The 25635-nt window shown below is 39.0% G+C and overlaps 1 protein-coding gene across 2 annotated transcripts; it reads left to right on the top strand.

Moving 5' to 3' along the window:
• Positions 1 to 470: 470 nt before the first annotated feature.
• Positions 471 to 22606, top strand: LOC110971345 (signal transducer and activator of transcription 5B-like). 2 transcript variants are annotated; one of them, XM_051939176.1, is made up of 19 exons: positions 471 to 729; positions 2400 to 2493; positions 3220 to 3376; positions 4515 to 4604; positions 4754 to 4931; positions 6430 to 6560; positions 8033 to 8184; positions 9277 to 9432; positions 11154 to 11333; positions 12002 to 12089; positions 13218 to 13340; positions 13480 to 13572; positions 13899 to 14105; positions 16906 to 17000; positions 17261 to 17403; positions 17705 to 17860; positions 18112 to 18163; positions 18665 to 18772; positions 20942 to 22606. In XM_051939176.1, the coding sequence occupies exons 1-19, from the start codon at positions 672 to 674 to the stop codon at positions 21063 to 21065; spliced, it is 2385 nt and encodes a 794-aa protein (XP_051795136.1). In that variant the 5' UTR covers positions 471 to 671; the 3' UTR covers positions 21066 to 22606. The 2 variants fall into 2 exon arrangements, with proteins under 2 accessions (XP_051795136.1, XP_051795137.1); XM_051939177.1 differs by having other exon boundaries at positions 587 to 729; positions 2400 to 2534.
• The last annotated feature ends 3029 nt before the right edge of the window (positions 22607 to 25635 follow it).

Raw genomic sequence — 25635 nt, 5'->3', positions numbered from 1 at the left:
TAACTAACTTAGGTAATTATGATGCTGCTTTTCTTTAAGTGAGTTAAAGCATTGGGATGATCCTCCAAACTGTTCTGTAATACATATTTTTAAAGTGTCCCATTTCACCAACAATCACTACACTAATATAGCACCTATCCTTTCCATGTGTTGAATAGATTCTACCATATCTGCAAAACAGATATTTCATAGCTTCATCTCAATGTGGGAAATAACGACATTGCACACAGTCCTCTACATACAGAAAATACTGATTGCAAAATCGCAATTGCGGAATAGTTTGACATGTGCAGCGTTCGACACCCAGCTCGGTGCTGGATGTGAACTGTTATCAAGTTGTCTGCACTGAGCAAAAACACTACACGCGGAAATGGAAAGCTTCCTACCTAAATAATGACGTACACTGAACTGTGGGGCTAAAACACCATATTTTATTTACGGAGCCAATTGACTGAATACGCTACAACAGAAATACACGGTAATTACCAATGGATAAACTAATATTAGGCACATCGTAGTGATTTCGTGAGGTTTTTATTTTGAAAGGTGTCTTCCTGCTAGTCAACAACAGCTGCTTCATGGCGAAGTACAAGTCGATAAAGTAACGTTAGTTTGGCGATGTGACATGTCTGTCAGCTAGTCAGTGGAGGCTTTAAAAGTTGTTTACGTATATGCTGTCCGCAGCTCGTCCATGGTATTGCTGTGAGGAGAGTTGCAGTCTCTTAAAAGGTGAGTTTTGGAAGTAAATTACTTACGGAGCATGAGAGTGAAGTTTTGTTCGAGCTGTGCTGCTTCAGTAAACCTCCCTACTATGCTAACGTGAAGCTAGCTCGCTAACGTGACGCCGCCTTCTCCCACCAAAGTATCAAACATAGCGTAAATCTACCACCTTCTCGTTCAGTGCATATATATCTGTTAAGCTGTCCTCATAAATTGGCATTTGCAGATTCTGTTAATAGAAGGTGTGCTTTTCCCCAGAGCCCGTGTTCAGTGTGCAGTAATGATAGCAAGCTAAGCTATATCCTAAAGTTGCCTGCTGCAGAGTTAGGTGTGTTGCTGTGGTGTTGTCTGGTGTAAGTCGGAGTGCTGAATGAACTGTTTTATTAGCCATTTATCAGGTAGATAACCTGATTTGCCAGTACACAGATCATTATATTTTCTGAATAATGCATTTGTTGTTAATGAATTGGCATTGATTGGTCATGCTAATAAATAATGTAAATAGATTGCTAGGCTGATTGTGTATTCCAGATATGAGGAACTCTGTTGTTTTTAGACAGAGTGAATATTTCTGTCCTGATATTCACATTGTCTTTCTTCCTATTCCAGAATTGTTATTTCTGATATCCAAAACATGATTCCGCCCTGACAAATGATGTCACTTTCACCAAGCATGTGTAAGGGGTTTCTCGTGACAGATATTTACATTTCAGCTGTAACATTGCATTATTAGTGACTGGTAATAATTCTAGTTATATACATTCTTAAATTCCCTCAGGTAAAGATGACTGCATTGTCATTTTTAAATATCTTAAACCAAGTTAAAATTAGTCAGAATTACCTAAATATCTTGAACATTATGACTTGTCAAAATGATGTAGAGCCAGCTACAACGTGGGCTTTTGAGATGGATTATTGATTTGGCAAAATGGTGTGGCATGCATCTGTAGTGACGTCAGAACCCACAGCAAGTGGGAAGTAAAGGCATCTTGTCTTGAACATATGGTGCTGCAGCTGTAATCACATCTGACAAGCCGTTTTATGATCATGTCAGAGCACACTGAGGCCAAAGATCTAATACATTTCAAGCAGAAGCATCTTATAAGCAAAGCTTCTGTTTTCCCACAAACATCCAGCTGATTAGTTCTTCCTTTTTCACAGCGTTCTCTAACAGGCAAGACCCGCCATTACCGTACTTCCACAAACACTCTTCAAGTGGTTTTGCATCTTGCTCAATAATTCAGACTAGTTGTAGTGAGGCTTGAGATATCTGCAGCTATTACTGTGACTAGTCCAAACTGAAATTCAGAGATCTCTAACTGTTGCTTTGACTGGTCAGAATGATGTTACAGATGTCTGAATAAAAATCTTGATTCATCAAAGGGTATTTAGGCGTAGTCCAGTGATGCTGTTGGTATTGGTAATTTTAATATTAAAATCTAAGTTGTAATGCTCAGTAATATGCTGACTAATATGTTGTAGACTTTGCCCTCCGGCAAACAGAAAGCTTGTTGTCAAATTTGCCAGTTTGATTCTAAATGTTGCCTAGATAAATGAATGTTTCATATCAGTTCTCAGTAAAGCATTGTGACAAGAACAATCAAGAACAGCTCACTGTTCTTTTTGCTCTCTCTCATCCTGACCCTGGCTTCTTTTACTGCTGTCAATCGCTTCGACAGGACCACCATGGCGATGTGGATCCAGGCCCAGCAGCTGCAGGGTGAAGCGCTGCACCAGATGCAGGCGCTGTACGGCCAGCACTTCCCCATCGAGGTGCGACACTACTTGGCTCAGTGGATTGAAAGCCAGCTCTGGTATGCAATAGACCTTTATCATTATTTGTATTCTGATGTGTCAAGGTCAGTATCAGTCTGTTTGGCTTCGAGATGTCAAGCTGGATTTTTTTGTGCCCTCCCTCATATAAATGAGATGGATGCTGCTACAAGAGTAAGGTTATGTGCAAGTATTATCTATCTATCTATCTATCTATCTATCTATCTATCTATCTATCTATCTATCTATCTATCTATCTATCTCAAATAAAAGTATATATACAGTGGGAGAAAAGCACAAATTTCGCATGTATGCAGATGAAGTAACCATCTAATTGTCTAACCAAAAATAAAAATGAAATATCTTAAACTGCCAAAAGAAATTGGCATTGTAAATCTACACAAGTAAGAGATGCGGTTGCTTTATCTCTAATTGTTCCTGAGATATTGTCATTTAAACAATAGTCTCAAATTTAAAAGCACACAAAATGTGCTGACAGTGGGTTGACATGCAGTCATTATTAAAGTATTATCTCATAAAGTATTTGATATATCAACCTAAACAAATTGGTGATTATGTAATCAGTTTACTTGTGTACTATCCATCGTTTCTAAAGATGCAAAAAAGTAAGCTCACAACAGCAGCTATGGTTGGTGGAGCAGCAGTGAGCTTGACGTTGGCCATGGATCTGTTAAAAATAATGACATTTAAACATGCCTTTCACAGGGATTCAGTGGAGCTGGACAACCCAGCTGAGGAGACCAAAGCCAAGCGTCTGCTGGACAACCTGGTGGCAGAGCTGCAGAGGAAAGCCCAGCTTCAGGGAGGGGAAGATGGTTTTCTGCTCAAGATCAAGCTAGGCCACTACGCCAGCCAGCTCAAGGTACCAGTTGAGACAAGGGAGCTAGCATATTCAGAAAAGTTGTTTTATCTGTCACTGGAGAAATATCTAAACTTTTTCATGAATACATCCTTTTGGGTGTGTTTTTAACCATAATCTCCTAGATCTGGCTCTCAGGATAACCTGTCTAACCATATAATAATAATCATTCCAAATTGAAACATTGGAAGGTAGGAGAAAAACATTTGTCATAGAGAGAGAGGAAAAGAGTATTAGTGCCTACTATCAACGTCTCTAGGGAGGCTATCAGTGTTTCGTTAGGTTGTTCACCTGAAAAGTCCCTTAAATAGCTGAGCAACAAATGCCAAAATACAAATCAGTCACAAAAAGGAGTGTCTTGATTTTGGCATGCAAACTTTTTATTAGTTGTCATGTTTTAGGTAGATATTGGTGCTGAAATGTGAAATCCTTCCCTTAATCACCTGACATAATTTGATTTACCATTGCTTGCCTATCTGTACATGTGACAGTTCATTTCAGACTGATTTACCCTGCCGTGTTGAAAGTGAAACAGAAATGTCACTAAGTCCTGCCGAGTAAGAGTACCAAAGTCGCTTTTATGGAAACTTGACCAGGGTGCGCCCATGTTAAATAATCATCAGATTGATGGAACAGTCCATGTGTCAAAGGAGCCATAGCCTGCATGTGAGGAGTTTAGGGAACAATGGTAAATTGTAGTGTCTATCAATAACCAGATGTTCAGAAAACGAGGTGTGTAGCCTGCATGCAATTTATGGGAATGATATTAGAGACAGGCAAAAACACAACTCTTGCTCACTGTCAATCTTTACATCAGTGCAAAAGCTGGATATGCAAAGACAAGTATTTTTTCAGCATATAAAGTTGATTATTACAACGATGTACCAAAACAGGGGTGAGGAGGAATGACCAGATCATGTGCTGGTACTGAGTTTATCAGTGAGAAGGTTAGCCTGGAGCACACTACCACAGTGTGATTTATTTTCACAGTAAGAAATGCAAACAGGTGTGTTACAATAATATTTAAATACGCCTGTCCTACTGTAATAAGAGCAGGGCCATGGCAGTTAACTGTTTTGGCTCTAATGTTGGTTTTAAGTCACTGATCTGATTTTGAAGATTGTCTGTGTCATCACTGCAGAGCACATATGACCGCTGTCCTTTGGAGCTGGTGCGTTGCATTAAACACATCCTGCACTCAGAGCAGAGGCTGGTTCAAGAAGCTACAAATGTAAGTTATCATTGGCAGGAATCCAGGGTACTGTTTGGAAGACTAATAAATCCATTATCCCTAAACAATGCATGACACATACAGTGTTTTTCTATTCTTGGAATCAAACTGAAGGGGAAAAAAGGACCTTAGAAATGTTTTGTCTGTAGGCCAGCTGTGGGAGTGGAGGACAGGCCATGGACACCCTTTCCCAGCGGCATCAGCAGATCAATCAGGCCTTTGAGGAGCTTCGTCTGGCCACACAAGAAACTGAGAATGAACTGAGAAAGCTGCAGCACAGCCAGGAGTACTTCATCATCCAGTACCAGGAGAACCTTCGCATACAGGGTGAGGAGAGACGAGGACATAACGTAATGCATTTATCTGTCATCACTGATTTTAGGTGTCCGATATATTCTGTGCCTGATCTCCTGGCTCAGCTGCTGTCATGTTTGTTTGATCAGAATAATATATAATGAAAGGAATTCCAACATTCTTATAATAGCAGCGTTTCAAACAAAGCTATCTCTCTCCCCCCCCTTCTATGTGAGTCATTTTAGATTTAAAAATAGATAATTATGTCTATGGAGAATGTTCTTGCATTGTCTTAGTTGTTGCATGACAAGAATATGAATGTACATGTATGTATGCAGCCGTAAGGAATTTTTAAATCAGGCCCATTATATGTACACAGTGGCTCAGCAATGTTTTAACTCAATATTGCAAGTGAATGTGCTACTCTAAAGAAGGAGCGCAATTAATAGGCTGGTCGTTTTGTTCTCATTCCATTGTCACAATCTTTTGTTCTAGTTTGGCAGTTGTTTACCTATTTTAGGCCATTATGCTCTATATGAAACCAGTGGAGGAACAGGCACTGGGAAGTCTGAAAGATAGCCCAGGGTTTCGGAGTGTGACCCTTTTAGTTAAGGTGTACTGCAGTGGAGGTTGCAGGTAGGGTTCAGGTGATGATTGACGCAAATTTTTGCAGGTAGAGAAGTGACAATTGGCCTGGCCCAGGCTGCTACGTTCATGGGTCGCTTGCTATCTGGGCGCCCAGAGTTATTTTTTCTACCCACTTTTCTGTATTACATTGGAGATCAATGATTGTCTGATGCCAGCAGCTGCTGCTGATTCCTCTGCCTATGTCTGCTGCTCCTTTAGGCTTCACTGCAGTGCCCTGTGATTTGACTTACAAGTGTTTCAGTATGTTTTTTGTCAATCCTATAAGAACAAATCACTGCAGTTTTAAGTTGTGCTGTAGCTTCATATTTTGTGTGGAGTCCTGTGTATATTGGTGACATTTATTCATGTCGGTTTAGACAAGTCTTATTTTTCTTCTCACCATTTGTGTATTAGGTACAATAGTGAACTACAAAGTTTGTCTTTTTTGAACATTTTAATGTCCTTTATGTGCTTTGTTGCTGCTACCACACACTGGGAATAGTGTACTGTTATTTGCTGCCCCTGCAGTGTTCTGGGTGTCATACAGTATTTTCACATCGTGTTTGATACAACAGTTATGAGCACGGTTGATGCCCCATGTTTAAACAGAACCATGTGTAGCGTAGCTTTACTTTTGGTTTTGGGAAGGCTCAACAGATTGTTTCATTCTGGAAGGGTAGGTCATTTGCTAGGAAATTATGAATGTGCTGTTAAGCTGTGCAATCAATGTAAAATGTTTGAAACTCTGTAGGCACATTCAGTTATCTTTTTGATTTTAAAACTTGCTTGGACTGCAATCAGTGGCTTGTTAGAAGTCACCTTCTTTACTTAAAGAGTAATCGGTGTGATTGTACTGGCTGGTGTTTGTAGCATCTTACCCGTCTCTTCCCTCTTTCTTTGTTAGCCCAGCTGAGCAGCTTGTCTTCACTGCCTCCAGCTGAGCGAACCCAGCGGGAGACCACCCTACAGAGCAAACGAGCCACTGTGGAGGCCTGGCTCACTAGAGAGGCCAGCACACTACAGAAGTACAGGCTTGTATGTGACACGGCACACACATCATTCATTGTATCTGTGCAGTAATTTGAGCTCAGAAGGAGGTTCAAAAAATTTAATAACTTGTGAAAAGTTATTGTTAAATATAATTCAAAAGGGTTGACTTTAATGTATTCTATATATTAGATTATATGCAAAGTGAAATACTTTAACCCTGTTTTGTTTTCATTTTAACCCTTTAAGCTTCAGTGTACCGCCGGCGGTACACATACTAATTTGCATAGGAATTTCAAGAATGTCCGACGGCCGCAAACGCGCTTATACAAACACTATACACCGATGGAAAGCTTAGATTCTCATGAATCTGCCGGTATAAACCACTTTCAGATGCGATTACCACAGCGGGTGAGAAAAACACATTTGTCCGACAAAAACAAATATTCATCCATCCGTTCTCTATACACGGCTTCAACGCACACAGCGCGACTCACATTTCCGGGTTCATTATTACACACACAAAAAAGATTCCACAAAAAACGGTCATAATCCAACCTTTTACATCCAGATGACACAAGCCAGTAAACTATTTTGTCCAAAACATGTCCTGAAGTCGGTATAAAATCCCCGAATCGGTCCTTTTCAAGGAAATGCACCTCGCGATGCCCGTCCAATATTCCCCGTATTTTTCGTAATTTTTTTTATTTAAAAATAGAATATTAGCGATTTTTTTGTACTGAAAACGGCTGGAATTGACTGAAGCTTAAAGGATTAAAGACTATGGCTTGTAGCTCATGAAAATCAGAAACTCAGTATCAAGTTAAGAAGATATCACATCACATCATCAAAGCTGTCACAGATTTTGTCACATTTCCAGAAGACCTAAAATATATTAGTGACAATCCTTTATATTCCAACCTACCTAAAAGTTCCAGTCATTGACGTGTCAATATTGAGTGACAGCCAACCAGCACTCAGTCAGCCTTCTGTGACAAACATCTTTTGATTTAAATAAAATTTTCATGATGTGTTCTGCACGATATACCGCGACATCATGTGTGTTGGTTACATGCTCTCTAGAACAAGATAATGGACACAAGAAGTGATGCAAAAAATGCACTACATCATGTCCACCACCACACATATCAGGAAAGACAAACAAACATTCACCTGCAGTGAGTGATGAGCAAAAAAGTGCAGCAGCAGATCACACTTGAGTATGTGTTCCATTACTATCCAGATGTGCATAGCATGGGTGAAAAAAGCCTATTTCTAAATGCCCTGGTAGTAATTTGTCACAAGTATAAATATCCCATTTTAAGTCTAAATGAGTTGATCTGCACAGGTAAATAGCACTCAAAGTTCATAAGTGAGAATTGAAATGAATCAGGCTACAGCAGTGCACTTACACATTGACTGATTTATTGCTAAGCTAATTTTTCTCTTGATTCTTTGTTTCTTGTGTGAACCCTAATAATGTTGTGAATGTTTCTCAGTATGTGGCTCTGTGTTTGCAGAATTTGTCTGAACAGCACCAGAAGACTCTGGGCCTGCTGAGGAAGCAGCAGACTCTGATCCTGGATGAGGAGCTCATTCAGTGGAAGAGGAGGCAGCAGCTGGCTGGCAATGGAGGTCCTCATGAGGGAGGACTGGATGTTCTCCAGTCCTGGTATATGCTGGAAATGTTTTTATTACCCAGTTAAACTGGCATATAATATTATACAGTGCAGTTATGTCAATGCATTTTTGACCAGTGCTGCCGTTTATGTAATTTTGCCTCTATATGCAACAATCAAAGGGAATTTGTAGACTTAGTTTGAAATCAAGAGGTTCAACAAAGATATTGCTCCGGTGGAGTGTGCAGTTCAGGAGAAATATTGTTGATCTTTAGATACAGTAGTTGGAATATTTAGACTAGAGATTAGTTAGCATGTCATGGATTAGCCGTCCCTCCTGCTCTCATTGCCTCAGCACACACATGCATAGAACACACTGGAATAGTGCTTTGTAGATCAGTCCCAGCCACTCTGTGTGTTTTTAGTTGACAGTCCCAGGACTTGGGTACATTCTTAAAGTAGTGGTAATATTGTATATAAACTGAAAAAAACATTTTTCAACATTCAGGAATATTTCTCTTGATTATAGACATCCAAAATGTTACTGACTTGACTAGATGTTGTGAAAGACTTTTCTGCACCAAGGAAAGAATTTTGCCACTGTCCATTTCAACGTTTTTGTGTTGCAGACCTGAATAGTGCACTTCTTCCTTTGAGGAATCAACCATATTGTTGATTTGGCCACTCCTAAAATATCTATCTTTCTGACAGCTATGCTTGTTTTTACAGCAAAGTGATGGCCTCCTTCACTTGCTTTGACACCACTTTGGCCTGCCATTAATCCTTTCATTGCCAAGAAGTGATGAGGAAATGGTCCACACCTGGCCATGAAACTGCTTAACAGTTACCTGTTTGGTTATTTTTTAGCCTTTGAAAACTGAGGAACTATTAAAATTTTAGCGGTTTGTGCAATACTTTTCTTAAACCCCTTGAATAATGGATGAATAATGAATGATGACATGAATAATGTCTAACATCTACACTTCCACCAAATCACAATAGCTTCATTTCAAATCGATTATGGTGGTCTACAGAAATAAAATGACAAAATTAGTGTCACTGTCAAAATACTAATAGAGCTGTCTATACTCGCATAGAAAAACTCATTACATACTGGTGATGTCTCCATCTCTCTTGTCTTCCAGGTGTGAGAAGCTGGCCGACCTTATCTGGCAGAACCGACAGCAGATCCGGCGCTGTGAACATCTCACCCAGCAGCTTCCTCTGCCAGGTCCAATGGAAGAGCTGCTTAGCAAACTCAATTCTGACATTACTGATATCATCTCTGCTCTGGTTACCAGGTAAGAAATGGACTTGATCACTTATTCGTGTATCAAAATCAGCTTCTCTAATCTCTGGCCTTAATCAGAGCCTCAGTCTGCATTGCAGTTCCATAATTTCTCTTCTGCTTTACTACAGAATTAAACCTGAATTACATGAGAAAGCCAAAGTTCTGCTTCACTTCTCTATGGTTTCTTACTCTCTCATTTTTTGTTAAGTCACTCATGCTCAGTTACTGTTTCTCTCTTCAAGAAGCAGTGAAATGACGTTCAAAGTCTTTTAACTAGTAGACGCTCCATATATTAAAGGCATCTTGACTCTGTTCAACTAAAGTTATCTGATATGAATTGACCCAGAGCTGGCTGATGTAGTCCAAGAATGAGGTGTTATTATTATTTTGTTTCAGGTGGCCAGCATCATGAGGAGAGGATTTAGGCAAAAAAAAAAAAACTTTGTCAAAATCCGACTCGGACCATTATTTTAGCCAGGTGACAATATGCTTAAATAATGCATAGTTGTAGAAATAAACTTATAATAACTAAACTGCCAAGTGTCTTTGAAAGCTCTGAGCAAACTTTTGACTTTATGTTTAAACCAAATGTCTTTTGTTGGTTTTATTCACCATTCCATACCACTTCAGCAACTGGAAGTAGCAAATAGCCCAGGTAAGCATGGCACTGAATTTGGATGTTGATCATTACGGTTATTTCAACAGCCAAGTGGAAAGTTACGGGAAATTTACATGACAACAATAATAATACAATATAGATTCTATTATTTATCCTCTTAGACTTGTGAAGGGGTGTTTGACCTCGTAATGTAAATCTGCCACTTTCGAATTGTGACTTTTTATTTTTTTTTATGTCAGTAATACTACATCTGCAGCTGTTAAAATTGTACTAGATGAACAGACATGGAGACTGTTTAAAAGTCTGAAACACTATTTTCACATTTCTCTTGTCTGCGATGTATGTTTTGACTGGCCGCATTAAAGTACATTTCCACCCACCTCCTGCGATATTTGTGTAGACCCAACCCCAATGCAGTCCTCTAGTGCAGGGTCTTATGCAAGCCATTTATGTCCTTATAAAACCACAGAGACAACAGCATGTTTTTTTGGAAATTATTTATTTTGTAAATAATGTATACTAACACACTGTTTTCATTCAGCTGTAGGTGGCTCCACACTGTGTACGGTCTTAGCTGCATTTCAGTCCCATTCTCTGTTGTTGGAGGATTCCATTAGTTTTGTGCCTTTTTACTGGACCTGTTCACACCTCGCATTTACATACGTCTTTGGAGATCTGATCGGCATTTAACAGCTCTCAATAGGAGAGTAGATGAAGGGCCACCTGTTCAGTTGATTTCTTCTGTGTAAGCACATTTTCAACATCAGTCAGTTTCTTTTTCTTTCTGCCTCCTGCCGGAGAAGTTAGATCTGACTACTTGTGATCACTCATGATGCATTCTAATACCAGATGTGAGCTGACATACTTAGAGCTGCCCACTTGTGATCAAATGACCCAAAATGCATGCTTATAACAGGTGTAAACAGTACCTCAGACTCCCATCCTCTGTTCTTTTTTTACAGAGTAACTTTCACTGAGGAAATGTCTGATCATCACTCACTGTGCCTGTACAGTGACCTAGTGTCACTCTGATGCCACTGTCTTAGCACAACTTAATCCTCTCATGAAAAACCCATGTTGACCATAATGTCCCTGTGCCCTTTTTTCGTTAGTACCTTCATCATTGAAAAGCAGCCACCCCAGGTGTTAAAGACCCAGACCAAGTTTGCAGCCACAGTCCGTCTTCTGGTTGGTGGGAAGCTCAACGTCCACATGAACCCACCTCAGGTCAAAGCTGTCATTGTCAGCGAGCAGCAAGCCAAGGCTTTGCTGAAGAATGAGAGTACGCACAGGTGAGGGGCACATGCCAGCATATAGACATGTCTGATGCAACACAGTAATGCAAGTAGTCTGTTGGATATTGAAAGGCAGCTAGTTAGTTAAGTGGTAGTTTAGTTATCATATAGTTTCAATGGTTGTCTCATCATTACCTCCGCCAAGGAGGTTATGTGACACCCGGCGTTTGCCTGTCCGTCTGTCTGTCTGTCTGTCTGTTAGCAAGATAACTCAAAAACGCCTGGGCAGATTCAGATGAAATTTTCAGGGGATGTAGACTATGGTAAGAGGGCGAGCTGATTTAATTTTGGTGGCAATCTGGAAAGGATCCTGGATTCTGGATCACTTTGAATTTTTTAGTATGTTTTAGTATGTGGTCCAAAATATGACAAAAACATCATAGGTTAGGATGTCGTCCAACAAATTGGAGCAAGGTGTCCAGGTAGTTCAACTGGTTAAGAAGGTGATTTGTAAACAGAACTGTGTCAGAGACACAGGTTCAATTCCAGCTCATGATCCTTTACTGCATGGGTTTCCTGTTTTCCTCTCTATCCTTGGCAGAGGTCTGCTTTTCTAGTACTGGGAAAGTAACTTGTTTAAATGTGGAATTATTCATTGTTGAAGTTGTCCCCAGATAGAATCACAGAGGATGTGTTTAATTCTTTGTCTCCTTCTGTCTCGGTAGTGAAAGCAGTGGGGAAATCCTCAACAACAACTGTGTGATGGAGTATCACCAAGCCACTGGCACTCTCAGTGCACACTTCAGGAACATGGTGACTCAGACTTCTTGTCTTTTTGTCTTTTTTCAGCTCATCATTTCCTGTGATACTCCCTTTCGAGTAGGGGTGTGTATCACATAACATGTGTGTATAATTGGTTATCTGATGATCTTAAAATGTGCATTTCTGTGCTACACATCCTTGACGAAATAAATGAATTGAATTGAATTGAATACCAGCAACTCTTTGCTGCCTGCCTTTACTGTAGTCATTGATTTTCTCTGCAGTAGTACAACATCAGAAATTCCTGCTGGCTCACTAACTGTAATTTGACACTCCTAACATTTCAGCATTAAGGCAATAAAACCCATAATACAATATTCTTTTTTATTCAAAATAAATATCTGATGTTGGGAATAATTTTAAAATGTCTAGGTCTCAACCAGCCTTGCTTTTTGGTTGTAATTTCCTCAAGATGTATTGTCTAATGTTCAGCTCGTGCTGTGCTTTTATGCTGTTCTGGTTGTGTTGCACTCGGTTAATGCTTATGTAATCACTCCATTGCCAGATACCAATAGTGAAAGGTAGTGATTAAGATTGCTAAATATCTGGGTTAATTGCTAATTACTTGTGTCTGACATATGAATTACATTAATTATTATTAATAATATGACAGAATACAGTGTTGTGACTGTTTATCAGAATTAGCTGTACAATAGCCAGTTTGTATTGTATTTAATTTAATTGAATTTGACAACCTAAATCAAACTACAGTGACACAGTATAGATACCAAAATATATTAAAGTATATCCACATACTAACATAATTACAATCGGTTTAGTAATGTGCTATGAAGTTCATACTATGTACAGATGTTGACAGTGCACTGTTTTAACATTTAACAATATAAACTACAAAATTTCAATATCAATTTTAAGTCTCAATTTTGAATTTCTTTCAGCGTGAATGCTGTATATACTTAAAACACTGTTAGTACAGTAAAGACATTGTAATTAAATAAGTGAATATTTACACTTTAAGAAAATAACAGTATGAGTATAAAATCTGGTGTTAACATTGGTCTGACAAAGGAGTTGACCAGTTGTTTAAGAATGCCCAGCACAATTTTCAGCTTGTCGCTAATCTCTACTTGTGTCTTTATTGTGTATGTGTGTTTATAGTCACTGAAGCGGATCAAGCGTTCGGACCGTCGAGGTGCAGAGTCAGTGACAGAGGAGAAGTTCACAGTCCTGTTTGAATCACAGTTCAGTGTTGGGGGCAACGAGCTCGTCTTCCATGTCAAAGTAATCGGACATACCATCTTTTATACTTGTGAATTACAGCTGAGCAGAACTGCTTTGTGACTAAACAGCTTTACTCATTGACAGTTGGTCTTTTCTCTAATCTGCTAACGACCCTTCTCATTGTGTCTGATACCTGCAGACCTTATCCCTGCCTGTGGTAGTGATCGTTCATGGCAGTCAGGACAATAATGCTACAGCAACAGTCCTCTGGGACAATGCCTTTGCTGAGCCGGTAAGTTGGCTGTTCCTGGACTGTCTCTTTCCACAATGGCCTTTGTAGAATGTTGTCAGACTTCTTTAAAGGTGTACTCTGTGTGGTGTATCATGTTTTACATTTTCATTTACTGTATAACTCTCAGTAGACTGTATACTGTGCTTTTTGTAGTGTTTTAATCTGTTACTTTGTTGTGGCCTGGAGTGACTCCTTTGGGCCTTCGGTGTAATATTTTGAAATCTTAGAACACACGAGAAAGATGTAATTTCACTGAATTAATCAAAGCAACTGTATAGTGCAATACAGAGTTGCAATCTGAACTTCTCCACTGCCTTGCTTTTCAGGGCAGAGTGCCATTCATCGTGCCAGACAAGGTGCTGTGGCCTCAGCTGTGCGAGGCCCTCGATATGAAGTACAAGGCGGAGATGCACAGTGGGCGTGGCCTGTCAGAGGATAACCTGGTCTTTCTGGCGCAGAAAGCTTTTACAAGCAGCAGCAATAACCCAGAAGACTACCACAACATGACTATGTCCTGGGCCCAGTTCAACCGGGTGAGGCCAGCTTGTTTCCTCAGCTCAGCAGCCAGCTGTTCTGTTCAAACACATGTGCCTTGTGAGAATGTTTTAACTACAGAGCTTGTCCTCACACTCCACTGTCATTTCAAATGCTCTCTTATACACCCACATAAACAAATACATGCACACAGAAAGCTGCATGTAATATAGTGTTGGTAATCACTTCCTTACACTGACATACATTCATTTTCTCAAGATTTAACCTAAACTGAACCATTAGAACCTCACCTAAACTGGACTATTATAACCTGACCTACACCAAATTTTCACCTAAAGATATACTGTCTAACGAGAGCGCTAAGAGCTAGAAGGGCACTTTGACAGCGATCCTCCACCAACGCCATCGTCTTATCTTTCTGTTTTTATTGTTGAGAAAATGATCCAGACTCTTGTTCTACCACTCCAGCAAGATTTTGTTTGGTAGTTTTTATGGAATTCTATTGACTGACAAAAGAGACTGAAAACCTGGGTCACATCATTAGGAGTGACCTCTCCGATGATGATGACATCCAGAGGCAGTATTGTAAACTGTATGCTCAAGCAAACATGCTGGCACGAAAGTTTGGATTCAGCACAGAAAATGTTAAAATTGCATTGTTTAAAGCTTTCTGCACACCACTTTACACTGCGCATTTGTGGTGCTGCTACACTAAAGCTAAATACAACAAGCTGTGTGTTGCCTACAATGATGCTTTTAGGCACCTATTGAAGGTCCCTCGCTGGAACAGTGCCAGTTTCCTTTTTGTGCAAAATAACGTGACTACATTAAACGCTGTCATAAGAAATTTTATTCACAGATTTATAACAAGACTGATGGTGTCTCAAAATGAAATTATAAATGTTTGTATAAATCTAAAGCGGAGCAGTGTCATGTACAGCTCTGAGCTCTGGAATCACTGGAGAGACTGCTTATATGGTTTATAACTGTTGTTAGTTTTTGTCTGTTGGTGTTTTGTTTGTTTTTATATGGACCGTTTCTGTGTCTGAAATAAATAAATAAAAAATAAAAACTTGCAGTGCTTAACAAAACTATTAGACCACCATCTGGTACAAGGTGTTTGCCACCGCTGCCCTAAATTAACAGTGTTGCCGATTACCAAAATACTTTTTATTTTTCTGTAATGGTTAATCCACCAGTATGTGCAAGATCTTTAATCAAAATGATATCTTTAATGCTAAAATATAATTATTGTTGTTATCCATTAAGTTTCAATTTTTCTGTTCTACAAAAAGCAGAAAAAAATAGTGAAGCACATTATTGATTGAGATGCCAAATTACAGTTAACTGCTTGCGTTCCTGGACAGAAAAAAATAGTTTCAGTGGTTGTATGTTATTCTTGATTATTTTCTGACTTTTCAGAGAATTCCAATGTGCTGGCTCAAATTTGGGTATAAAAACATGAATTCAGTTTGAAATTCCTCTCTCCTGTTCAATATGGTGAAGCATAGAGTCCAGATTAAAGCGCTTCATGATGCTGGATGGTCTTTGAGACAAATAGAGCAAGACGTAAAGTGTCCTAAATGTGTGGTTAAGTATGCCTTGGACTCCATTGCAGAGACTGGTACTTACGAAATGCTCCAAGGAAGAGGCTGAAAACGAAAGCTAACTGAAGCAGATGTCAGGCACCTCAATATTTTAAGTATAAGAGACAGAAGGAAGATCACTGCTGATCTTCAGGCAGAGATTAATGTTTCTACATCAGAATCTGAGAAAGTCTCCAGAATGACCAGAAGCAGACAACTGAAGGAACAAGGCTTAAAGGGAAGAATAGCTGGTAAGAAGACATTATTGAGGCCTACAAAGACCTAAAAATGCTTAAAATTTGCCAGGGAGCACAAACACTGGACTTTAGATGACTGGAAGAGGATACTCTGGAGGAAGGAGACCAAGTTTGAATTGTTGGGTCAGCCTCGTTTATGTCCACAGAAAAGTTGGAGAACTTTTTGATGCTACATACCACATTCCATTGTGGTATGGGGTTCCGTTTGTGGAAACGTCATGGGAAAATTAGTTGCAATGGATGGTATAATGAACAAGAAGGTCTACTACTACATCATCTTGGTGCATCATGGAATCCCTTCTGGATTGAACCTGATGGGTTGTGGGTTCAATACGACGACCCCAAGCATACTTCAAAGCTGTGCAGAGACTAATGGACCAAGGAAAAGGAATCTGGAGGACTGGAACTGATGGACTGGCCAAGTCAACCTTCAAAGTTGAATCCTGTTGAAAAGATCTGGGATTTATTGAATTTAAAAATAGATCACAGAAAAATTTCATCTAAAGCAAAACTCTTGGAACAGCTAGAAACTATTTGGAGCTCAATAACTAGAAACTGTCGAAAATTGCATAAAAACAATATCAGCAAGAATGCTAAGTGCTATTAGGGCCAGAGGAGGTCATGCAAAATATTAAGATTTTTGGTTAATATATATGATCAAGGACTGTTTAGTTGTTCCAATTTATTATTTGCCTACTAAATAGCAATACAGTTTTTAGTTTAAAACAAGTTTTTACCGGATTTCTAAAATATTTGTGTTTTCTCATTTTTATGACAGGTGATCTAATAAATTTGTTAAGCACTGTACCTCGACCTTGGCTCCTGGTGAAGGAATAAAGGTGTGGTAGGGAAGAAGTCATACTGATGCTCTACTAGATTTGACAGTTACTGGCTGACTTCAGTGTTTGTGATCAGTGTTTGATTGATGTGACCTCTCAGAGTAGCCTGATGTTTACATGTAAACATACTAATAGAGTGGACTTTAATTTGTACAGGAGAGCTTACCTGGACGCAACTTCACCTTCTGGCAGTGGTTTGATGGAGTTGTAGAGCTCATGAAGAAACATCTCAAGCCTCACTGGAATGATGGGTAATGACTGATGTTGACTGGTATAGTTTTTCATTTATCAGTAGGATGAAGTAAGATAAAGATTAAGTATCTTGCTCCAGTGTTTTCCAAGATTGAGGAAATCGTGACTATTTGTACTGTTTGACTACCTTGTTTAGTTATATGTACTGCCTCTGACCTCAACCAGCAGAGATGGATGGGTAATATGTGCTCTGTTGCACTTGTGAGACTTCACCTGTGATCAAAGTGTTTGTGTGTTAATGGTGTGAATTTGTTTATAGGGCCATTCTGGGTTTTGTGAACAAGCAGCAGGCGCAGGACATGCTGCTGTCCAAACCAAATGGCACGTTCCTGCTGCGATTTAGCGACTCTGAGATTGGAGGCATCACCATTGCGTGGGTGGCCGAAAATCCCAACAAACCAGGTACCAAACTGCTCTGCTTCTCGGGTTCCTTTGGAACTGTCAGGCAGTGAGTTATAATGTCAAGGGAAAAGCACACAGCTGAAATGAACTATACATCTACAGGCAAAATTTTCCTCTGCTGGAAATACCAGTTTCATTTTTCCTCTGGCAGTGTTGGCCTCTACTTCCACTCATGTCTTTGGATGTTATGTTCACACATGCATGTGCAAAATACCATACTTGACTATACTTGTTGCTGACATTGTATCTATTATTTTTTCTTCAGATGCAATGACTGTAATTCTCATTTCCTTTCTTGTAGGCGAGAGGCTGGTCTGGAATCTGTTGCCTTACACAACCAAGGATTTCTCCATTCGCTCCCTGGCTGACCGCATCAGTGACTTGAACCATCTCCTGTTTCTCTATCCAGACCGGCCCAAAGACGAGGTCTTTGCCAAGTACTACACCCCTCCACTTTGTATGTATCTATAATTCTTGTTTCTATCAACACGTCACTGCAATGAATTTAATATTCCCATCCACAATTAAGATGCTTTTTCTCAGGGAAACATGAGATATTTTTGTGACATTGATTTGCTAATATGTAGTCTCTGTGTTTCACTTGCTTAGACTATAAAAGCCTTAATTCATAAAAATCATCCAGTATGAGACTGTAAAGCTGAAAATATTCTGGAATTTAGTTGTTTAAGTGGTATGTCTCTCTTGCAGCAAAAGCAGTGGACGGATATGTAAAGCCACAGATCAAACAAGTTGTGCCAGAGTAAGTTCTTTTTCTCTCTGTCTTTCTCCACTGTTAAGCTGTTACACAAAACCTAGCTCAAAACACACACAGAAAAACTGAAAAAATGTACTACTACTGGTTCCACAGAGCTACCAATTAATGGTACACTGGGGGAGGAGGGAATTGTGTGAGCTTACTCACTGTATGCTTCTGTTCCTCAGTGTAGTGAAAACGTAGCTGTACATTTATGTGTAAACATGTAAAAAAAAAAAAAAAAAATGCAAAACTGAGTTCATAAGTGTTTTCAACTTGGAAGAAGTTTTCCAAAAAACTCAGTTTTTAGTCACCTGTAACTGCGTTTGTGTTTTGAGGAAGCTCAAAACCCGCATAAACAGGTACTTTAGAGGTAATACTTGTGTATGTGGGAAATGTTTTTATTATATTAAATGTCATTCATTATTGCTGTTGTGGATACTTATCATTTAACATTATATCTAACATTCTGGAAACAGCTAAAGTAATGCGTGTCATGTCTGATAGATTCACCACCCCAAACCCTGAACCCAGCGGAGGAGCATCTACATTCATGGACCAGACAGCTTCTCCATCTGTGAGCCATCCCAACAACTTTAGTGTCTACCCAACCATGTAAGCACCTCCTTTAGTACACCTATTTACTCATGTAAAGACAACGTGAAAATAAGCACTTTTATTACATGAGGAGTACATGAAAATACTTCCTTATGTCTGAATTCTTGCTTGTGTTGTACGTCGCTTTGGACAAAAGCGTCTGCTAAATGAAATTGTAGAATTGTAGAAATACTTACTTCATGTAACTACAGTTGTCAGTGCTAGACTTGCTTCAGCTGATGTAGGGGTTCCCCGTCTTTGTTTCATCATTCATCCATGTGACCGAATACTGACATTCAGTGAGCTGTATAGAGACAATAGCTAAAGTTGTGAAAAAACGTTTGCATGCACTTGTAAAGACCATTTACATTTGTCTCCAAAAGTATTGGAAAAGTGAGGTCAATTCCTTTATGTTCAACATTTCAGCTTCTGTTTCCAGGTATTTCCATCAGGATCTGACACACAACTTAGAAGATAGCATTATTTGTAAGTGAACACCAAATTTTTAGGTGAGCAAAAGTATTGAAACAGATAAACTTAAAACAGATCAAAATGAATGAGACTTAATATTTAGTTGCAGTAACTGCATCAAGCCAGTGACCCATTAACATCACCAAACTTTTGGATTCTTCTTTATGATGCTTTTCCCGGCTTTCACCGCAGCCTCTTGCAGTTGTTGTTTGTTTTGTTGGGTTACTCCCTTCAGCCTCCTCTTTAGCAGGTAAAATGCAGCTCTATAGGGTTGAATTGTGGAGATTGACTTGGTCAGTCTGAAACTTTCCACTTCTTGCCCCTGATGAACTCCTTTGTTGTTTTGGCAGTGTCTTTTGGGTCATTATCTTGATCTTCCAATCAGCTTGGTTGCATCTTTCTCTAAATTTGCAGACAAAACGTTTCTGTAGACTTCTGAGTTCATTTTGCTGCTGCCATCATGTGTTCCATCATCAATGAAGATTAATGAGCCTGTCCCAGAAGAAGCCATGTAAGCCCAATCCATGACATTACCTCCACTATGTTTCACAGATGAGCTTGTATGTTTGGGATCATAGGCAGATCCTTTCTTTGTCCAAACTTTAGCCATTCAATCACTTTGGTAAAGGTTCATCTTTGTCTCATTAGTCCATGAAACTTTGTCCCAGAATTTTTGAAGCTCATCTCTGTACTTGCCTGGCCTTCCTATTCTTCTTGCTAATCAGTGGTTTGCATCCTCTAGTGTAGCCTCTCTACTTCTGTTCATGAAGTCTTCTGGGCACAGTAGATTGTGACATCTTCATTCCTGCCCTCTGGAGGTCATTGCTGATGTCACTAACAGTTGTTTTAGGGTCTTTCTTTACAGCTCTCACAATGTTTCTGTCATCAGCTGCTGCTGTTGTCCTTGATCTACCTGTTGGATGTCTGATACTTAATACACCAGTTTCTTTCTTCTTCAGGACATTCCAAATGGTTGTACAAACCCAAATGTTTTCAGTTTACAGCAAAAAATAAAGGAATCGGCCTCACTGTTCCAATACTTTTGGAGGGAAGTGTACATCATGGTAGTCTTCAGTTTCCAAAAACTCCTATAGCTCTTGATTTTCTGTGATGGAATCACTGAAACACCTGTCTTTGTCACAAAAAAAAGCAGGAATTTTAGTTCTTTCATATATTTATTACAAGTCTTTGGGAAATTTGACAAAATCTGCTGGGTCTTTTTAAGTGTATTTATACTGTTGTTTATTGAGATTTGTGCTCAGTAATTTTCCTCTTGCATGTTTTGTTAGAAAGCTTTCATTTCAGCCGACCGTCTTATTACTACACAGGTTTAATTCAGTTCAATTCAATTTGATTCATGTCGCGAGTATCAAGGCACTTCACATTGTAAGATCAAAGCCTTACAAGATGCATACAGAGAAACTCAGCTCCAACTTTTCCCTTGAATTCCCTTCAAGCAATCACTTTGCAATAGTGGGAAGAAACGAAAACATTCCTCTTTACTAGGAAGGACAAGCAGTTACAAAGTACAAACAAAAGACGATACGGGTATGTTAAAACAGTTATAGGACTCAGACACATACAGGGGAGGGTTGATCTTATAGGGATTGCACATAATTAAAGAACACTGTTTTGTCAAGCTGGCCTATCAGATGTCACAGAATAACTTCCCAGTCACCCTCCATCATGAAACTTTTGGCCTCTGTGTCCTGTCAGAAGTGACGCCATGTTGGATCCAGATGGGGACTTTGACCTGGAGGACACAATGGACGTAGCTCGTCACGTGGAGGAGCTCCTTCGCCGGCCTCTGGCCAACCAGTGGAGTAGCCAGCAGTCCTGAACCACAAACCTAAAGCTGCTGTACAGTTTCAGGTCTTGTACATCTTGAAATACACAAACCTGTAACTCCTACTGGAGTGCAACTTCAGCATGTCAGCCACTCTGGTAGACCTGCATCATTTCACTATTAAGGTCCTGCTTTGGCTGCCTACAGGAAAAGAATACGTCCAGTTATTAAAAAAAGAAAGTCACCTTAATGTCTCTTAAAAAACTAAACCTTCCATTAGGAGTCAGTGTTACTGGTATTTAGCATGAGCTTGATGTCCTCTCCCACTTACCGTAGTTTCTCAGGGTTGTTGTCTGGAAGTGGTTTAGTTCAGTACAACTTTTATACCAAGTTCAGAAATACAGTTAATTTTAATGGAAACTTTGCTTATGTGCCTATTGAGCCTTTTAGACACCAGGAGACTTTTACAGAAAAATTCACAGAAGACAAACTACCTTCCCTTTACATTATTTAATTTGTATTTATTTTTTTAGCCTCCACACAATTGACATTAGTGCTGGCACAAAAACAGACAATATTTTTTTTTTATTTGTAGAAAATCTAGAAATTTGTTGTATCAGATTAAGACCAAAAAAAGTGAGAATTTGTATCATTTGCCTAACATTAGCCACTGTGAATATGAATAGTTTTAACAGAATGATGACAGTCATCATTCAGAATTTTCCTTTAATTCTCAGGATTGTTTTGAACCAGGAACTTTTAAGGATGTTCTCGTCTGACTGACAGTCAGTGGAAGAGAACAAAAAGCAAGAAACAACCAACATGACTTAGTGAGGTACATCAGAACTGTTGCTTTATGATTAGCTTAGCTGTTGTTTAAGCTTTAACACAGGATTAAGCCTCTCCTGAGGCTCAAGTTTCAACTCAGCTGCTGCGTCCTGTAGAAATCACCAAATGCCAGTGGAGCTCACTGAGCTTGTCCTCACCACTGCTGCATTCCTAGGTTACCTCACATCTAAAACAAGTAAAACTGAGGTCTCTACAGAAAGAGGGTCACTGATGATGTCATCCACTGAATAGAAATAATGCAGTGAGTAGTACAGGAGAGCCAGTTGATTTGTTCATTGTGCTGAATCTCAGGAAAACAAAATCATGTGTGTATTGTAAGAGCAGTTTTATATTTTATTGTACATTATTATCATTGATACTGTATTAGATTTAGAGGAGAGTTGTTATTGTACATACCAAATGTTTAACTATATGATGGATATTTCTGTTGATACATTATTTTGTTATCACTCAAGCTGAAACTAGACTGATACAACACTGTATATTTTTAGTGATATTCCTGAGTTCTGTCCTCAGCAATTGATAAATTAGCTGAGCATAAAATGAAAAAGCCAAAGCCGTCAGTGAGAATGGTGAAGATATAGCTGTATGCTGACCTTCTCATAATCATCATCATCATCATTTTGACACAGCTGTCAAGTTTAACTCTGCACACGCCTGCAAGCCTTGTCTGAACCTTGTAAACACAGCTAAGCTGGTCAGATGCTAAGTACAACAGCAACAGTGTCTGGTTACTGAAGTTTGACTTTTTTGGTAAAACTCCTAAAATATTTCCTGTATATAGCCTAACAGTAGCACAGATAGACAAGAATCAGAATGGAACAAACTGACACTGTAATGTCAGATACCCAGAAAAATTTACGGAAACCTTAATAACTTTAGCCACTGTATGATACCGCCCACATCAGAGCACATTAGGCTGTAGTGGCAAAACCCTGAGAAAACTTACTCCAGCTCATTATTCAGTTAATGGTTTTTCATCTCTTTCAGAGGTGACATATTGCAGCTTTAACATATTTCCTCCTGCACAGAAGAATTTGTCCTGTAAAGGCAATAAGCTTGTGTTATCATGCATCCCCATAAGGCCCATTTTGAGCCACGATAAACTTTGTTTCAGTACTGAAAGTAGAATTTAACATCTGCAACGACTATATTTTATGTTTCTTTACCAACATTTTTTGTGCTGCCCTGCATGACAGCAAAATGGTCATAGGTGATGTAATCAAGTCAATATGTACTTACTAATTTTATTTTTTGTGGTCAGAAGGATACACAAGTTGATCATGTATGTTTTGTAATGATATTTGGTTGTTGTTTTATTTGGTTGAGAACCTGAAATCTTTGGGGATTGGCAGTCTAATCAAATGAGGCTTCACTGTGAAGCAGGAAATGTAGTCACAGTGTTTCCTCATTGTCACTTACCGGTGTCAGATCACTTACATGTTATTGCATTGGGGTTTAATAAATACAGACACAGGTGCCTTAGCTGAATGTCGAACATTTTAGATGATTGTTTTGGTCTTTTAGATGATAAACATGGAAACATAGAAAAGTGTCACTCTAAACTAAGTGGAATTTGTTTACCCAAACTACAGATTATAGATATGGGGTGCTCAGATCATTTAGTATTTCACTTTCATAATGCTCAGGGTTCAAAAATGAGTGGTGAAAATCAAGCTGCAAAACACTTTTTCCCTTATATGTAACAAAATGCAAACTTGAAAGTGCCTCCACAACTCTAGGCTGTTATGCAGTCTGTTTATAAATATGTTGCCTCCAAACCCAGAGTTTTTCTACTCTTTCCACAAGATGCACAGTAAGTAAGGCACTGTGCAGCTCCACCTTGACTTTAACACATTATTAGTATTTGATAAAATGCAGGTCAGAGGATGTTTTCAAGAGATAATGGCCTAAAGGGACCTGGCTTTTTTTCAGTCTTAACATTCACAATACAGGAATATTACGGCTACAGCAGCTTATATTGACGTGTAAATACCCCATTTCATTACTGAAAAAGTGTGTGTAGTGCATTGTTAATTCCCTACTTTTATGATAAATTTCAGATGCATTTTGAAGACATTTTTATGAAATTTTCTGAACTGTTATTCTGTCCACACTTTGTCTGTTTATTTCTGTTGTGTATGTGACCACCTTTTGGCTCTGTGGGGCTGAGGTGCCTTGTTTTGTTTTGCAGGACTACATCCTCACTGTACACGAAGAGCAACTAATTACGATTTAATACAATTATGTGTGTTGCGTATGAGCTGCCTGACAATTAATTTCCACCCAAGCATAAAGGCGAGCTTGATACTTAGCCTTTGTTTCCGAAATTTGACAAAAACTTTCAGTTCAGTTTGAAGTATCTGCATCCACTGTTGCTTTGTGGAAGTGGGACTGTGGAGTTTAAAGTGAATGAATATTGTGTTTTTATAGAGAACCTTAAAAATATTCCATCTACAAATATATACATCTTGTCAAAATAGAACCTAAAATGCTTTGTATGTGATCTCTCACAAACTTAGCTTGGCTGTCTGGCAGTGAACGTCTTTGCTACTCATACCCCATACTTTGTAATACTTTAAGTAAAATTACTTTAATTCCTTGGCCAGTGTAATCAGACAGCAGCTCACTAAGGCAACAATTATTTCCATTGTTGATTATTTTCTGCATATTTTCAATCGCTGATCCACTGGTCCATAAGAAATGGTGGAAAAAATAACATTTTTAGAATCAGAGTTCCATGACTTCAAAGTTTCATCTTTAAATGTGTTGATTTTTTTCCATTCATTGGTCAATATGCCTGTTTACAATCACATATGATGAAACCACATAGGATTGCATAGATTTTTGTATGAAAAGGGACTTGAACAATCAATTGTCGTTACAGTTTCAGATTAATTTCAAAACCCCCAGCCTCTGCTCCCTTATGATGAATGAATTCACGACTGCCTGTACACACAAAGCTCTTTCTGCATTCTCACTTATAGTGAAATAATCTCTGTCATCTGTACCTTGTGGATTGTTAACGGACAGACCTCTCTGTACGAAACATTTTAAAGCAATGTGATTAACACTGCGCTACTAGCACCAGCATCAACCAAGGAATGTCTAATCAACTCACCCAGACTGAACGTTAACCCCTACCCCTCAGGAAGTGTCTGTGAAATGAATGTCAATGAGTCCAGTCAGATACCTCCAGTGTAGACAGGACACCTTTCTTAGGCGTTTAGTCACATTGTAAAATACGAGCTGAAACACAAACTAATAAATCATGCCAGCAGTTGTTGATGTTCATGCAGTAATCTCCTGTTCGTCTTCAGTCAGTTTAATGTGTATGTTTAATGTAATTCAGTGTTTGCTGGCTTCTGTAAGTTCTGTGGTCTGTCTGGGGACGTTGTGCCACATTTTACTGAAGGTTGGAAATGGGAGTTTGACAATAAACATTTTTTGATGAAGCATTCTGTTGTGGGTTAATCTGCCTCCTCAGTCTTCTATACTACAGCAGGAGTGTCAAACATGTGACCCACGGGCCAAAACCAGCCCTCCAGAGGGTCCAATCCGGCCACCAGGATGACTTTGTAAAATGTAAAAATTACAGAGAAGACAGTAACTGTAAATTTGTAAAGCCATTAATTTAAAATAATTTCTTGACCGTGATAAGTTGTTTTGATCATAAAGAAAAATACTAGATTGCTCATTGTTCTTTTGTCATTTTTGGTCTCATTTTTGTAATAGTTTGTCTTGTTTGTTTTTGTCTGACTTGTGTTTGCTCATG

The sequence above is a fragment of the Acanthochromis polyacanthus genome, chromosome 19 (assembly GCF_021347895.1).
Source record: "Acanthochromis polyacanthus isolate Apoly-LR-REF ecotype Palm Island chromosome 19, KAUST_Apoly_ChrSc, whole genome shotgun sequence".
Taxonomy (NCBI): Eukaryota; Metazoa; Chordata; class Actinopteri; family Pomacentridae; genus Acanthochromis; species Acanthochromis polyacanthus.
This window is presented reverse-complemented; position numbering and strand designations above follow the sequence as displayed.